Source organism: Silurus aristotelis, assembly GCF_946808225.1.
Source record: "Silurus aristotelis genome assembly, chromosome: 24".
In the NCBI taxonomy this organism is placed as follows: Eukaryota; Metazoa; Chordata; class Actinopteri; order Siluriformes; family Siluridae; genus Silurus; species Silurus aristotelis.
The window spans coordinates 11,283,753-11,300,267 of NC_139597.1; the positions used below are offsets into that span (position 1 = coordinate 11,283,753).

At 38.3% G+C, this 16,515-nt stretch overlaps 2 protein-coding genes across 2 annotated transcripts in view; both read left to right on the forward strand.

Annotated features, from left to right (window-relative positions):
- The first annotated feature begins 226 nt into the window (after nucleotides 1–226).
- Nucleotides 227–4,892, forward strand: LOC310719168 (aldo-keto reductase family 1 member D1-like). The gene is made up of 10 exons (XM_083528623.1): nucleotides 227–340; nucleotides 849–1,009; nucleotides 1,119–1,286; nucleotides 1,903–2,019; nucleotides 2,137–2,214; nucleotides 2,481–2,603; nucleotides 2,841–2,950; nucleotides 3,436–3,601; nucleotides 4,380–4,462; nucleotides 4,726–4,892. Exons 2-10 carry the CDS (start codon nucleotides 917–919, stop codon nucleotides 4,766–4,768), a joined length of 981 nt encoding a protein of 326 aa, XP_083384749.1. The 5' UTR covers nucleotides 227–340; nucleotides 849–916; the 3' UTR covers nucleotides 4,769–4,892.
- Nucleotides 4,893–7,841: 2,949 nt separating this feature from the next.
- Nucleotides 7,842–16,515, forward strand: part of kdm5a (lysine demethylase 5A) — a 29,946-nt gene continuing 21,272 nt past the window's right edge. Inside the window, exons 1-8 of the mRNA XM_083528250.1 lie at nucleotides 7,842–8,106; nucleotides 8,197–8,531; nucleotides 9,559–9,636; nucleotides 10,678–10,800; nucleotides 11,690–11,860; nucleotides 14,868–15,068; nucleotides 16,042–16,120; nucleotides 16,264–16,355. Of these exons, the coding sequence (XP_083384376.1) occupies nucleotides 8,385–8,531; nucleotides 9,559–9,636; nucleotides 10,678–10,800; nucleotides 11,690–11,860; nucleotides 14,868–15,068; nucleotides 16,042–16,120; nucleotides 16,264–16,355 (891 nt within the window). The 5' untranslated portion in view covers nucleotides 7,842–8,106; nucleotides 8,197–8,384. The remainder of the gene's footprint in view (nucleotides 8,107–8,196; nucleotides 8,532–9,558; nucleotides 9,637–10,677; nucleotides 10,801–11,689; nucleotides 11,861–14,867; nucleotides 15,069–16,041; nucleotides 16,121–16,263; nucleotides 16,356–16,515) is intronic.

Below are 16,515 nucleotides of genomic sequence, written 5' to 3' on the forward strand. Positions count from 1 at the left end.
AACAAAGCTTTTTGTTCGTATCTATTTAACTAGCTCCGAAATCCTGTTTATCGCTGGCCGATAGCTAACAAACAGATAGGCCGGAACCCAAATACACCACCGTACCCTCTACCTAAGTGCACTACTCAACACAAAATAGGGCTGACCTAGTGTACTAGATATTTAAGACGGACCTATTTGAGCTTTAGCCAATGTAACGAGGCCGCAGTAGTACGACTACGGCAAGCTTGACGTGTCAAACTTCCACTGTGCTGTTTAAGCGGTTTTTCTGCACAACTCACCACCCACTTCGTGGACTCCTTCAAATGGGTGAAGAAGAAAAGAAATCCGAAAAGAAACTGTTAGTCTTTTCTTTAAACAGCATGCATAGCAAAATGTATCAGCATTAACTAACTATTACTGATAACTTCTTAATATCTGCATATTTGTGGGTTTTTTGAAAGAATGGAAACAAGTAAATACATTTGTAACAAAAGTTAAAAGGTTAAAGGTTCTGTTTATAACAGGTTTTTTATTTGGTAAAAGGTCGAGCTTAATTTCCAAAGGCTTCTTCCTGAATGTAAGCCAATTACGTTTGGTTATCAGTGATTTGTATGGCTTATTAATAGTCCTCGTTATTCACTATTTTAAGCACATCATAGTGTAAGTTCTATAACAAAGGCTTGTGTTTGATCACAAATCAGGATACACCTTGTGTCTGAAAAACATTTTCCCTATTTTTTTGTTACTTGGGAGAAATGTGTGTGCACACCCTTTGAACAGGGGTCAACAGCCACGACTAAAAGTTGGCAATCACAGCATTACTGATTAACCTGCAAAGATATTATACATGTGCCTTCTCTTTGCAGAATTGGTTTGACCGTCGGTTCAAGCCGAGCTCCTCGTTGTCCGATTTGGGATTTTAAAAAAATACGCAATGGAGCTGACAGCTAAAAGTCATTCTGTCACCTTGAACAATGGGTTAAAAATCCCTCTTATAGGTATAGGGACCTATGAAGACCCTCGGCAGGTAAGGAGATACAGTTTTCCTCATTTTTTTTCACTCACCTCCCTGATGTGTTTTTTATCCCCCTGGAATTGTTTCTGTACCTGCATTTTTCATATCCTAAATTTTGTAGACTCCTAAAGGAACCACATATAACTCGGTCAAGCTGGCTATCGAGGTTGGATACAGGCACATTGATGGAGCTTTGGTGTATTTCAATGAGCATGAAGTCGGCCAAGCCATCCGAGACAAAATTGCAGATGGGACGGTGAAAAGAGAGGACATTTTCTACTGTGGAAAGGTAAATGACAAGTGTGTTTCCTTTAAGATAAAAATATTTGTTGCTGGATTGTGGGAAGACATCATGAGCTATGTTAGAACCCATAGGATGGAAAGGAAGGTAATGTGCTTTTAGTATTTGTACTTTGTTACTGTACGTTATTCAGAGCTGTGGCAAGCACAGTCCTACATCGTAAAATATCCTCTTTGGTTAAGAGTTATAAAGCATAACGTGGTATGATTACTAATGGCTGATTTTGTACAAAGACACCTGAAGACAATGTGAAAAAACTTTGTTTTATTGTTGATGATAAATTATACCTTCTAGGTGTTTTATACTTTCCAGCTAAATATCTACAGACATGTATGCACCAATGATGGCACAACATAGCAGCAGAATTTCTAAAGAGACGGTCAGGGGCTCAAGCCCCAACACTGCCGAGCAAGGCATTTAACACTTTCTGCTCCAGGACCGCACCATGGCTGACCCTGAGCTCCGAACCCAGTTTTCTAAGTTGGGATATGAACAATGGCATGATGGTGTATAATGAAACATATGCTGTAAATTGGTATTTAATTGTTTATATAAAAATGATATTTTCTTTAATCTAACCACAGTGTCCTCTTTCTCGTGCCAGTTGTGGAACACGTTTCATCCTCCTGAGCTTGTAAGACCAGCACTGGAGCAAACGCTTAAAGCACTGCAACTGGACTATGTGGATCTCTACATCATCGAACTCCCCATAGCTTTTAAGGTCTTTACACCATCCTCACATCATCCACAATGTACTGTAATGCAGAAATGTCAATTCATGCAGATATTTCAATTATTTGTGAATTGATTGCATATGATTTGATTTTCATTTCCCCAGCCAGGGGATACTTTCTATCCAAAGGATGAAAACGGGAAATATATTTACCATCACACAGACCTTTGTGCCACATGGGAGGTATGTGAATGTGCTGCTTGGATTGAAAAAAAAAAAAACTATATATATATATATATATATATATATATATATATATATATATATATATATATATATATATATTATGCATCCTATTAACCAAAACCTGTAATTTATCAGTATTTCACCAATAATCATTATAAACCTTACTGATATTAATAGGGTCCTGAAATCCCTCTTTTTTTACAGTTTCACCCATATACAGCAGTTTTCAAATTTTATTTATGTTCATTTTTCCCACATTTCAGGCATTAGAGGCCTGTAAAGACGCAGGGCTGGTAAAATCTCTCGGAGTGTCTAACTTCAATAAACGGCAGCTCGAGCTGATACTGAATAAGCCAGGTCTAAAGTACAAACCTGTGTCGAATCAGGTAATCTTTAGCATATAGCATGCTGCACGTGGAGCCTCCTATGTGTGGCAAATCAATGGAAAGCTTTTTTTTTCCTTACCTAGTGCTTACTGCCACTGATACACTTGCATTACATGCTCGTAATGATGTACTTGTTTTTTTTTTTGTTTTTTTATATATATATATATATATATATATATATATATATATATATATATATATATATATATATATATATATATATATATATATATATAGATTGAATGCCACCCGTACTTCACTCAGCCTAAAATGATGGAATTTTGTAAGCAGAATGAAATTGTCATTGTTGGATACAGTCCTCTAGGAACATCCAGAGATCCATCTTGGTAAACAACAACAACAAACTTCTTGACTTCACATTTACATTAATTAATATGGCAGATCTTTATGCCACATGAATAAAGAGAGACAGACAAAATCTGGTAACCAAAAAAAATATAAAAGCATAAATGTCATTCAGGAAGTTCATATCTGTAGGAGTTCTGTTTATATAGGAGCTAATAAATGACCAAATGTCAACCTACATACTGTAGAAACTCTTTTATAGCTAACCGCATTTATACATTTTTCAAATCTGCAATTTTCTGTACAAATTTGACGTGAAATGTGATCAAATCTTCACCTAAATCCTAAAACTAAATAAAGAGGACCTATTTAAGACAAATGATTCAAAATGACATTTCTTTCATTAAGCAAAAAAAATCCAACACTGAATATATTTAACAGGAAAAAAATTGCCAAAGCTGTAAACAAGTCTGAATCGTTTCATTACTCATTTCTATGTGTATAAAGATTTGTTTTTGTTACATAGGGTGAATTTAAAATGTCCCCCTATGCTGGAGGATGAGATTCTGGTGGCCATTGCTAAGAAGTATAAGAAGAGCACAGCTCAGGTCGTGCTTAGGTTCAATGTGCAGCGAGGTGTAGTGGTCATTCCCAAGAGCTTCAACCCAGAGCGCATCAAGAAGAACTTTGAGGTTTGTTTTCTCTCAGTAACAAACTATAAGTAACTACAGCCATGGGGGTAAAAAAAGACCAGTCCCATAATAGCAAATATTGTTTTTAACAATAACTGTTTGTGGTAAAGCCAGAAACAGGAAAATTCCTTATATAGTCTTTTTGTATGAAAACACAAAATTGGGATAATGGTTAAAATGTTTGATGTCAAATACACACATACATTTCTTCAAACAACCATAAAGATTACTCATTACCCAGTTATCTGCCACGCATTATGCAGTCCACCAAGGGCAATAAACAAGCTCATAAATGGATTGGTGGAGCAACAAACCCCTACCGACCATAAAAAAATTTATAATAATTTCTAGGGTTAGGGTTAGGGTTAGGGTTAGGGTTAGGGTCTAATCCTAATCAACTACTCCTAGTCTACTAAAAAGCACACTTTGAAATTGGCAACAAAAAAACTGTGGTGTGATTTGCTATAGGATGAATTAATTATTGAATAAATTTTTTAAGGTAATTTTATTTATTAGAAAAATCTAAACATAGCTGAACCCAATTTGGTATTCAGGTGTTTGATGTGAGCATGGGCAACACTGCTGTAATGTTTAATGTAATGATTTACTGGTTTGAATCACTGCATGGGTTGCGATTCGAACTAGCAAATCATTGCACATTGCACCAGCGTGTCTTGAGGCTATCTTTATGGCAAAAGTTCAAGGGTTACAAAAAGAGATGTGTGCCTATATTATATCATCTTTGTCCAAATTGTAATGTATTTATCTTTTTTGCTAGATATTTGACTTCAATTTGACTGATGATGAAATGAAGGTGATTGAAGGGCTTAACAAAAACATTCGCTTTGTGGAGCTTCTTATGTAAGTCATTCATATACAACTTTTAACTGACGTATTTATTTATTTGACAAATATTTATTCAAGGTATTAAAAATTGGATACAAATGGTACATTTAGTGCCTATTTTCTGTTTTCCACTTTTTTAAGTAAATGATTGAATGTTCCACTAGATTTTGGAGTGTGTTGGGGTGCCAACACTTATGTCCACAAAGTGTATGTGTATCGAAGCATAGAGCTGATCGTTGAAACTGATCTGAGCCTAATCATTCTTTCTCTGTTTGTAGGTGGAGTGATCATCCCGAATATCCGTTCCATGAAGAATATTAGAGATTTTTACGTGTAGCAAAAAAACAACAAAGTATGATATAAATGTGGCATTATTTTATAATTATTAGCATGCCCCCCATACTATTTTATCTTACAATTATCTCATAATAAAAAAATTTATTTTCGGCTTCTCCCGTTAGGGGTCGCCACAGCGGATCCTCCGCACGTTTGATTTGGCACATGTTTTACGCTGGATGCCCTTCCTAACGCAACCCTCCCCAATTTATCCGGGCTTGGGACCGGCACTAAGAGTGGCTGGGGATGGTTCCCTGACCGGGAATCGAACCCGGGTCGCAGCTGTGGAAGCGCTGCATCTTAACCACTAGACCACCAGGGGACCAATTATCTCATAATAAATAAAATAAATAATTGTATAACACAAATCACTCCTGCATTTGTTTGTATTTCTGATTTAAGGCCTTTAGTATTAACCCCCCCCCCCCCCCCGTATTGTTAATTTTGTCAGTGTTCAAGAGGTGTTGCATTCTATAAGAATTGGTGCTTGTGTCCCCATTTGCAACTTAACCAACCGAATGTGAACAGCAAAACACAGTGGATAGCAGTGATACTGTGTGTGCAGGTCTAAAAACCTTAATGACAAGCACCATGAGTACTGCTGAAGTAAGGCTTGTTATGAGGCTTGGATGGGACTGGAAGCAACTGGTGAAGAGCCAGAGATGCAACCGTTCCATGTACCAGAGCAAGTTACTTTGGACATCTCAGATTCTTTTAGTTAAAATGATGTAACTGGTCTTTAGTTGTCTATTGATACACTACAATTCTTGTTAGAAATGCAAAATAAAAAACACTACCAATCTTTCTAGAGTTATTGCATCCAGAAAATATAGAGGATTTAGACCACAAATATACACTAGTCAGCCATAATTTTAAATCCATTGCCAATTGAAATCAATAGCATTTATTATCTCATTAGACTGGCACCTAGTAAGGAAGGTACACTATATTGCCAAATGACTTTACTTGCTATATGTGGTTCTATTCCAAACTGTTACCACAAAGCTGGAGGCGCTCAATTGTACAGGAGGTCTTTAGATGCTCTAAAATGAAATTTCGCATTCACTTGAACTTGGAAACCCAAAACTGTTTCAGCATGGCAATGCCCCTGTGCACAAAATGAGCTCCTTGAAGATCTGGTTTACATGCTTTGGAGAGAAAGACCTTGAGTGGCCTGCTATAGAGCTCTGATCTCATCCCTACCGAACAAGTTTGGGATGAATTGGAACGCTGACTGCACCCCAGGCCTCCTCACCTACATCAGTACCTGCCTTTCATAAAACCCTTGTGGCTGATAAAAACAAATATAAATGACATCCACAGGAACTTCAACTTCAAGTCAACTTGGCATTTATTGTCATTCCAACCTCATACAGTTCGAACACCTTTCCCCAGGACAAATGTACTTCATATGACATCAATTAAAAAAAACTACACAAAACTAACTAGGACATAAAGCGCATGTGTACAACATTTACTGCAAAAACAGCATATTACATATATAACCAGAAATATTAGATTTGAAATATTGCAAATAAATTGTCTTTAAAATAATAAATACAGTAAATGTAAGCACTGAACATTTTAACAGCCATTTGTTCATTTGTATTTAGTGTGTTTCAGTCCCGTCCCTTTGTATTGAGTAGTCGATTGGCTTGTTATATAGTGTATATAAAATGATCAATAATCTAAAATATTTGGCTGTAGCAAAAAAAAAAAAAACCAAACCAAGTAGTTTGATATTGAGTGTCTATAGGCAACAGTGAAGCATGGTGGAGGTTTCTTGCAAGTTTGGGGCTTCACTTCTGCAAATGGAGATTTGTTCAGGAATAATGGTGCCCTCAATGCTGTGAATGACAGGCAAATACTTATTCATCATGCAATACCATCATGGGGAAGCTGGACAACAACCCTAAACATACAATGCCAATGTATGGGAATTGCAGTCTTCTTCTACTTCTTTCGGCTGCTCCCATTAGGGGTCGCCACAGCAGATCATCTGTCTCCATACCCCCCTGTCCTCTACATCTGCCTCTTTCAAACCAACTACCTGCATGTCCTTTTTGGCCTTCCTCTTTTCCTCCATCCTCAGCATTCTCCTACCGATATACCCCGTGTCCCTCCTCTGCACATGTCCAAACCATCTCAATCTCTCCTCCCTTACCTTGTCTCCAAAACGTCCTACATGCGCTGTCCCTCTCATATACTCATTTCTAATCCTGTCCATCCTCGTCACACCCAACGAAAACCTCAAAAACTTTAGCTCTGCTACCTCCAGCTCCACCTCCTGTCTTTTACTCAATGCCACTGTCTCTAAACCATACAACATCGCAGGTCTCACCACAGACCTATAAACGTCCCCTTTCACTCTTGCTATCACTCTTCTCCACCCACTTCACCCTGCCTGCACTCTTTTCTTCACTTCTTTAACACACTCTCCATTACTTTGCACTGTTGACACCAGGTACCTGAACTCCTCCACCTTCTCCACCTCTTCTCCCTGCTAACCGCACCACTCCACTGCCCTCCCTCTCATTCACACACATGTACTCTGTCTTACTCCTACTGACTTTCATTCCTCTTCTCTCCAGCGTGTACCTCCACCTCTCCATGCTCTTTTTCAACCTTCTCCCTACTCTCACCACTAATCACAATTGCAGTGATTTGAAATTAAATCTGGTTCATTTTGGCTATTTGCAGTTGTATACGCACAAATGAGTGGAAACGATGCGGTTTAACGCGTGTGAAAATTTTTTATAGAAATTAAAACGAATGGTGAAATGTATACTTCCGGTGTATTCCGGTGTGACGTCATTAGTACTGTGCGTCGCCTGCACTTCGTTTGTTAGCTCACCTAGCTCAAGACAAAGAGGCTTGTGTTTTACGTTAAAAATGCATTATATAAAACATTAAAACAGATTTGACCCAAATGTTTTTTTTATTGGAAAATACAGAGTTTATTGTCAATGTGAATATCAATAGTCACTTTTTTTTTTTTTTTTTTTTTTTTTACAAAGCTTGTGGCAAGGCTTTGCTTTATTTTTCTCACCCGTATTCCGAGATATCCCGCCTCGTGTGTTAGGATTGGTCAGTCCCTGATGTAGTTCTGCGCTGTGGTTGGCTCGTAATGTATTTCAAAACAACTTTAACCAATCAGAGACGTGTGATTATAGGAGGTGGGATTTGCCTAAAAGAGGGTAGGAGAAAAGAACTCGGGAGTGGTGTAGTGGAGGGTTTGGGTTTGACTCAATGATCTGTTAGTAACAGAAGACAGACTTCATCCTACACTTTATGGAATTGCACCCAGGGGAGGTATTTTGGGGGTAAATAACACATTGCTGTGTTTGTATAGCTGATAAAATGTTCGTGCGTGGTACTGAATGGGGTTGTTTTCACGTCGTTTGTACTTGAAGGCCACAATCATGGCGATGAGATCCTGGACATGAAGAAGTTTCCGGTATCTCAGTTGCGTCTTTGTGCCGTTTCGCGACCCCTGATCACGCGTGCAGTAATGAGAGCTTTGGAGAGCATGTCTGCTTGGATCGGAACCGTGTGAAGATCGCGTTGCTGTGCGAGGAGAATCCAGTTCTGGAGCCGCATCATGGCGGTGTACACAGAGTTCCTGCCTCCTCCTGAGTGTCCGGTGTTTGAGCCGAGCTGGGATGACTTCTCCGATCCACTCGGCTTCATCAGCAAGATCAGACCTATCGCGGAGAAATGCGGCATCTGCAAGATCAGACCACCTCAGGTTAATCCAGATTCCACCCAGCTTCACGTTTACACGTGGCTCTATTTATTTACTGTTTTGGACGCAGACAGAGTGAATCAACCGCCGGGAAACAACACTCAGGGTCCTTTAATTGTGTGCTGAGGACATCATGTCCAAACACACACACACACACACACACACACAGCCATGTTTAATCTGAAATATATTTCACCCGTCCTGTCAAACACAGGACATCATTGAACTATTGGATACAATCCATATGTACTCTTCAATAAATAATAGCAGAAAGATGAAAGATCATGTATAACCCATTACAGGTCAATAGGTTCAGTGTTTATAATAATAATAATAATAAGAAGAAGAAGAAGAAATCATATCAGTCACTCTTTGTTAGCTGTTTGCTGATGATATTATATCTTTAAAAAAATGAAAGTGTACCCAAGCAAGCTTAATGTATATCTTAATAAATGTGCATAACACATTAAACACCAACAAAACACAATCCGGCTTCAGATGTTAGAATTAAAATATTACTAAAACACTCTGAAGGAAACCGATTATTCTGTTTATAAAGGAAAAAGGAAATTCTACTGATGCATGAAAATGTGAATGGATGGATGGATGGGTTGGTAGGTAGGTAGGTAGATAGATAGATAGGTTTGGAGTGGAAGATCTTTCTGCTCTGACCATTAATCCTATGGAACACCTTTTGGGATGCAACAACTAACTGCACCTCAGGCCTCCTCTCCTACATCAGTACCTAACTTTACTAACACCCTTGTAGATGAATGAGCAAAAATCTCCACAAGCACACTCCAAAATCTAGTGGAACATCTTCCCAGAAGAGTGGAGGTTATTATAACAGCAAAAAATTGCAGTGATCAGACAGAAAGCACACAGGAATCTTATGGTTAAGTGTCCACAAACTTTTGTCTGTGTAATGTTTTATCCTCTACCAACAGTAAATGACTGAGTGAAATGGAGTTAAATGGTATAAACACTGGGTAAAATGCTACTCTCTCATTTTGGTATTTTCCCGGTGTAGGACTGGCAGCCCCCGTTTGCATGTGATGTGCGCAACTTCCGCTTTACACCGCGAGTCCAGCGGCTCAATGAGCTCGAGGTGAGGTTTCCTCTCAGCTCGTTCAACAGCAACACCATTGTTCTGCTCGTTCTGTCACTTACTCCCGTGCACAGTGACTTGCTTTCAGATTCCTCGCTTTGTGTATGTTTGTGCTGTTTAAATTACACAAGTGTGTTTGCATGTTGTTTTGTAGCTCCTGAGTGTAAAAATTCTCCCGCAGAGTTTTTAATGGAATAAGTGCAGCTTAGTGCAAATGTTTGCACACCCTTAGAGCAAAAATCAAGACAAACCAGTGTGATTTATAGCAGCAGGACAGTTGGGCGTGTTTGGTTTTGTCGCTTATCACTTTTAAACCTGTGTTCATAATAACAAGCAAGAGGTGAACGTTTGCTTTGCGATGAGCTGTAATTTCACCTGCAAGCGCAAAGCATCAGTGCAACAATGTGAGCTGGGATTTGCTCAACTTGCGCATGTGGTACGAGATATTTTTTGTATTTTCTCTCTCTGAACTTAACTGATCCTGAATAGTTTATACTTACTTCTTTCTTCACTAAAACAAATAGAAGAAAAGCATAAGTACAATCTTATGTTATATCCAATGTCTCAAAATATGTGTCCAGAGAAATAAAAAATTATAATAGCACTTAGAAAGAGCTACCAGAGATCTGATGTGTCTCTGTAATGTGTTCCGGCTATCACAGTTAGCTTGTGCGGCTAATCTGTTAATGTCTAATACAAATCTTGGATTGTGATTTATAAATCAAACAACAATTTGATGTCATTTTAATACTTTTAGTTGGCCGTTTAGAAGCGCTTTTTTGTCACTGTATATATTTGTGTAGGTGGATATACAGTTTAAATGAAAATTATACGCAAGTGTATCTTCTCAGACACTGTCTGGGTTTTTAATGAAATGTATAATAGTGACCGCCTGGTTTGTCTAACAGATTCTATCAATTCTCTTTGGATAAAGTAAAGGAAATAACCTGCCATAAGTTGTTTCAAGTATCTTTATATAAGGCTGTTCCTTCAAACAAACTGTAGTTGTACATTTTTCAGTGTTTATATCTTTTCCCTCAGGCCATCACCAGAGTTAAACTTAACTTTTTGGATCAAATCGCAAAGTTTTGGGAACTCCAGGGCTCTAAACTACGTTTTCCGCATGTGGAGAGAAAAATCCTGGACTTGTACCTTCTCAGTAAGGTAAGGTTTCCTCACTGACATTAGCCATTATGCTGGACTGTAGCAGGACTCTACATACTTTTGTTTTTTTCACAGGAGTAAAATAAGTTGGCTTACAAATACAATTGTGTAAAACGATCATAATTTATTTAATTTGTAGCATGTATGTTTGGTGGTCTTGGGGGGGAAAATGTGTTATTATGCAAAATTTTATATTTCTGCCTTCAACATACATTAGTATTAGATTATGAATATACGTATGTTTCACCATAAGGTGGAATTTTTTTTTTCTCATTAAATTTCCAAACCTGTCTTGGCTTTCTACAAAGAGGATGAAATTATGTTTAATACTTAATGGAATCGCTCTAATGTGTTATTCTGTACACGCAACACAGCGAGTGTCATGTCTTTCTGCAGTGTTTTTTTTTTTTTTTTTACAAAAAACAGACTGAGATGTGGACAGGAAGAATTGTCTGTTATGCAAAGAGAATTGGAGTCAAAATGTAAAGAAGCATTAGCTATATTTGTTTTGCATGACGTGTTCCTACTTTTGTTATACATAATTATAATCGTATGCTGTACTAAAGATGTTCTTATAGAAGCATTATTATTGTGATTACATTTAACTTTTGTCCCACACAGAAATAAAAAACGAAATGGATTCAGAGATTTTGTGTCAGGCCCCCAAGATTATTCTGTTTCAGAGAATCTCAGCTGATATTGTATAATGTGCTTAACTTAGCTCTTTTCTTTTTTTGTGGAGTTTTTTTAACTCAGAAATATACCCTGTGAAGGATTTTCTTAGTCTGTCATATGTCCTGTTTAAATATACTATTAAAAAAACAAGGAATGATTATTACTTTTCCGATTGTCCCTCAGATCTGTGTGTGAAAATATTTTTCTCCTGTAGACCGTGTCTTCCGAGGGAGGGTTCGAGACTGTCTGTAAGGAAAAGCGCTGGTCCAAGATAGCCACTCGTATGGGTTTCCCAGCCGGAAAAAACATTGGGTCCCTGCTGCGCTCTCATTATGAGAGGATCCTCTACCCATACGAGCTCTTCCAGTCTGGAGCGTCACTCTCTGTAAGTTCTGCATTACACTCTCCTGACCGTCGTAAATGATAGTTTAACAGAAATGGTAGTAAGATGTAGAATGTGGGCTAACACCAAAACTTAGTAATGAAAGAAGCACACCAATCCCTTTTTTCTTTTTCTTTTTCTTTTTTCTTTTCTTTTTTTTTTTTATTCTTTTTTATAAATATAAATTAAATATACATTTCTGTGTAAGTGAAAATTGTAAAAGTGCCATTAGGGGGGCACAAGCCAGTGCACTCTTAGTGCCGGTCCCAAGCCCGGATAAACGGGGAGGGTTGCGTTAGGAAGGGCATCCAGCGTAAAACGTGCCAAATCAAATATGCGGATCATGAAAGAGAATTTCATACCGGATCGGTCGAGGCCCGGGTTACCAATGACCGTCACAGGTATCGTTAGCCGACAGGGTACCGGTGGAAATTGGGCTACTGTTGGCCGAAGGAGGAAAAGGAAAGGAGGAAGATGTCTACAGAGACGGCAGGAAAAGGAGAAGTGGAGGAGAGTGGATGTTCGGGTTGGTACTTTAAATGTTGGTACTATGACTGGTAAAAGAGAGAGATAGCTGATATGATGGAGAGGAGAAAAGTAGATATGTGGGTTCAGGAGACCAAGTGGAAAGGGAGTAAGGCCAGGAACATTGGAGAGGGTTTAAACTGTTCTATCATGGTGTGGATAGAGAGAGATATGGTGTAGGGGTGATCCTGAAGGAAGAGTACAGTAAGAGTGTAGTGGAGGTGAAGAGAGTTTCAGATTGATGAACGTGAAGCTGAAAGTTGAAGGGGTGATGATAACTGTCATCAGTGCTTATGCTCCACAAGTCGGTTGTGAGATGGAGGAGAAGGAAAAATTCTGGCGTGAGTTAGATGAAGGTGTAACTAGGAAAGAAAGATTGGTGACTGGGGCAGATTTTAATGGGGCATGTAGGTGAAGGGAACAGAGGTGATGAGGAGGTATGTAAAGGAGAGGAATGTGAAAGGGCAGATGGCGGTAGATTTTGCTAAAAGGATGGAAATGGCAGTGGTGAACACTTATTTTAAAAAGAATAGGATAGAAAGAGGATAACAGGGTGACGTATAAGAGTGGAGGAAGGTGCACACAGTTGGACTATGTTCTGTGTAGGAGATGCAACCTGAAGGAGATTGGAGACTGTAAGGTGTTGGCAGGGGACAGTGTAGCTAGACAGCATCGGATGGTGGTCTGTAGGATGGTTTCGGAGGTGAAGAGGAGGAGAGTGAAGACTGAAAGAAGAATAAGATGGTGGAACCTGAAGGAGGAAGACATTAGTATAAGATTCAGGGAAGAGGTCAGACAGGGGCTCGGTGGTGGTAAAGAGATGCTGGATGATTGGGCAACTACTGCAGAAGTGATAAGGGAGACAGCTAGAAAGGTACTTGGTGTGACATCTGAAAAGAGAAGGTGCGGAAGAGCATAAGGAGAAAGAGGTTGGCAAAACAGAATTGGGATTGACAGAGTGATGAGAAAAGTAGGCAGGAGTACAAGGAGATGCGGCAGCAGGTGAAGAGGGACGTGGCAAAATCCAAGAAAAAAAGGCATATGAGGAGTTGTATGAGAGTTTGGATACTAGGGAAAGAGAAAAGGATTTGTACCCATTGGCCAGGCAGAGGGACCGACCTGGGAAGGATGTGCTGCAAGTTAAAGCATTAAAGGATGGAGATGAAAATGTGTTGACTAGTGAGGAGAGTGTGTTGAGAAGCTGAAAGAAGAAGACTTTTTTATAAATGTACTTCATTATCAAACTCTATAAAGTTCTGATTTATCAGAATTGTATTGTAATTATGAATTAAATTTAATGCCAGATTTTTGTCACATATCATACCTTTTTTTTTAAGGATTTTTCTATTGTTAAGGCACACAGAAAGAGAACCATTGCATCACACAAACTCTTGCCAGGGTTACGCTTGTGGTCAGCTCATTTGCGTATTCACTACAAAGTAGCAAGCAACAGCATGTTTTCCTGAGAAGTAGTAGAATAAAAAGTACAATGTTCACATTCAAATAAGTCAAAGTGGAAATACAATGTAAAGTAGATGGATACTTGTAGTACTTAAGACCAGTAACAACAAAAAAAAAACTGAATTTACTGTCCATTAATGCCAAAATTGTCCAAAAAGTCAGAATATAAGTTAAAAAATGTAATGATGACCAATACATTTACACGCTTGCATTTTGTGTGTATTTTGGTGTATATAATGGTGACTGGTAAACACATCTATGTGAAGCTATTTTGAACATATTTTCTTTATTAAGGCAATGCCAGCTTGCCAAATAGGTGGCCATAGTTAATGCAAATGTTTGCATCCACCACAGGTTCTAAATGAAAGAAAAGTCTAGTGAACATCTGTTTTACCTTTTCTTGAAACATTGTCAATTTTTTTTTAAATTCGAAGTCATTATTTAAAAAAAGAAGCAAATGTTAGGGAAGGGAGGGAGAATAGAAAAAGTTTACGTCCCTAACCCTAACCCTAACCCTAACCCTAACCCTAACCCTAACCCTATTTTGTAACTAATATAATTAACTACACTATTATACATATATATACATATATTATACAAATATATATATATAGACTGTAAGAAAGGGCATACAGCTTAAAAACGTGCCAAATCGAACATGCGGATCATGAATACGGATAAGCAAATAGGGTGGATTCATAGAGCCCTCGGGAACAAACTTTAACAGAGGCTCATTATATGTGTGCAGGTGACGTGAAAATACAATTGATCAGATAACAAAATATGGACAGGACTCTATCCATATTTTGGATATATCCTAATAGCCATATCTACCCATATAAGCTATTAGGCATGAAAATATACTTATGCATTAATGAATTCAGAAAGGAACTACATAAACAGTATGATTTTTGAAAATAATTATTGCCAACTTTTCCTGTTTATGCAAAGAGTCATCTATAGCCATGTTATAAGTCATCTTATTCAGCACCACTTTTGACACGTTGGCATATTTGTGTTTCAGGGCATCCACCGGCTGTGTCAGGAAGGAGACGAAACTGAAGAGACGGATGAAGGAATAGAGCGTGGCTGTGAGGAGGATGAGGATGAAGAAGAAGAGAAACATAAAGAGAAGGAAAGCAAGGAGAGAGAGGGTCTGAGTGACAAGTCACAGAAGAGGGAGCACAATCTCCCTGAGAGACGTTCACGACGCCTGAAGTCTGAGGTTAGTTGTAAAAGTCTTCATGGTTAGTTGGGGTTAGGTTAGGTGTAGTGTGCACACACCTGCCTTTTGATTCTTACTGTGGTAACCTTTTTGTTTTCGTTTGAAATGTTTGAGATATGAATTATGATGATGAACATTTCTGCAATATTTTAAAAGATTGTTTAACAGTGATTAATTAAAAAAAGTGAATATGGAGAATATGGTCACTTAATTCTGAAAGTGAAACTTTCATATTTTCTAAACTCATTGCATGCAAAGTGAAATATTTCAAATAGAACCTAATCATTTTAATGATTATGACTTACTGGATGTTTTTTGTTCATGAGCTGTATCGTAAAATGTTAGAAAATTCTCAAGATCACTTAAATATGTATTTATTCTGCAGAAATGTTAATTTATTTACTCAGCACTGATCGAGCCTCTTTCCACATAAATTACAGCATCAATGCAGTGCGGCATGATGGCGATCAGCCCGTAAGGCATTATTAAAGCCCAGGTTGTTGAAATAGCAGACTTTATCTCAATTGAATTGTTTAATCAGGTGGTTCTCAATATCCTCTTGACAAATCCCCCATAGATTATCTGCTATCTACAAGCACAGTAACATGGTCAGCAAACCAGTTAGACGTTTTGGCCCTTTGGGCAGGTGCTCAGTCCTGCTGGAAAAAGCAAATCGCCATAAAGTATTTTTGCGTTGACTCTGGAGATTTCCTCATGTTTACATGAGAGTCCTTCAAATATCCTCTTTCTCAAAATAATAGTTATTTTGTGTTTGTATTGAGTGCCTCAAACACCCACATGCAGAGCAATAGGAAGAAATGTGGTCTGTTTATCAGAACAGAATTCCCAGCTACACACAGCGCATTAAGAGCATAGGCCAATCCCTCACTTTGCTGTGTCTCCTCAGAGCACCACACGTTTCAGGCGAACTTCAGGCACAAAAATCTTTGATTTATTATTTTTTTTATTTCAGAGAGAAAACAAAGAGCCCAAAGGTTTGCAGGTCTTCAGTACCAGCCCTAAAGTGGTGGATTTTGAGATCATTCCAGCAGGTAAGAGTTACACACTTTCACCTTGTTTAGAGACTTAATGAATAGTAGCGATTTTGTCAGTTCTGGCCTACAAAGTTTAAAGTTTCTTCGGTGCAAAGAAGCATCCACAGTTTCAGAATAGTGTTTGGTTTTCTGTGATACAGATGACGCTTTCATAAAGAAGCAGAAGCACCTAAAGGCTCAAGCATTTGCTATTAAGATGCGTCCACGCAAAGAGACTCTGGAGGTCAACTTTGTGAGTATGAAGTATTTGTATTTAGTAATTAAATGACTGCTGCACTAAATCACAAGACTTTTTGTGTTACATGTAAACTAATGTTTAGAACCTCGATACTCACAGGGGTTACGTTCTATGACCCCTCACGAGTAACATGCAATCGCCAGGTTTTGATTCT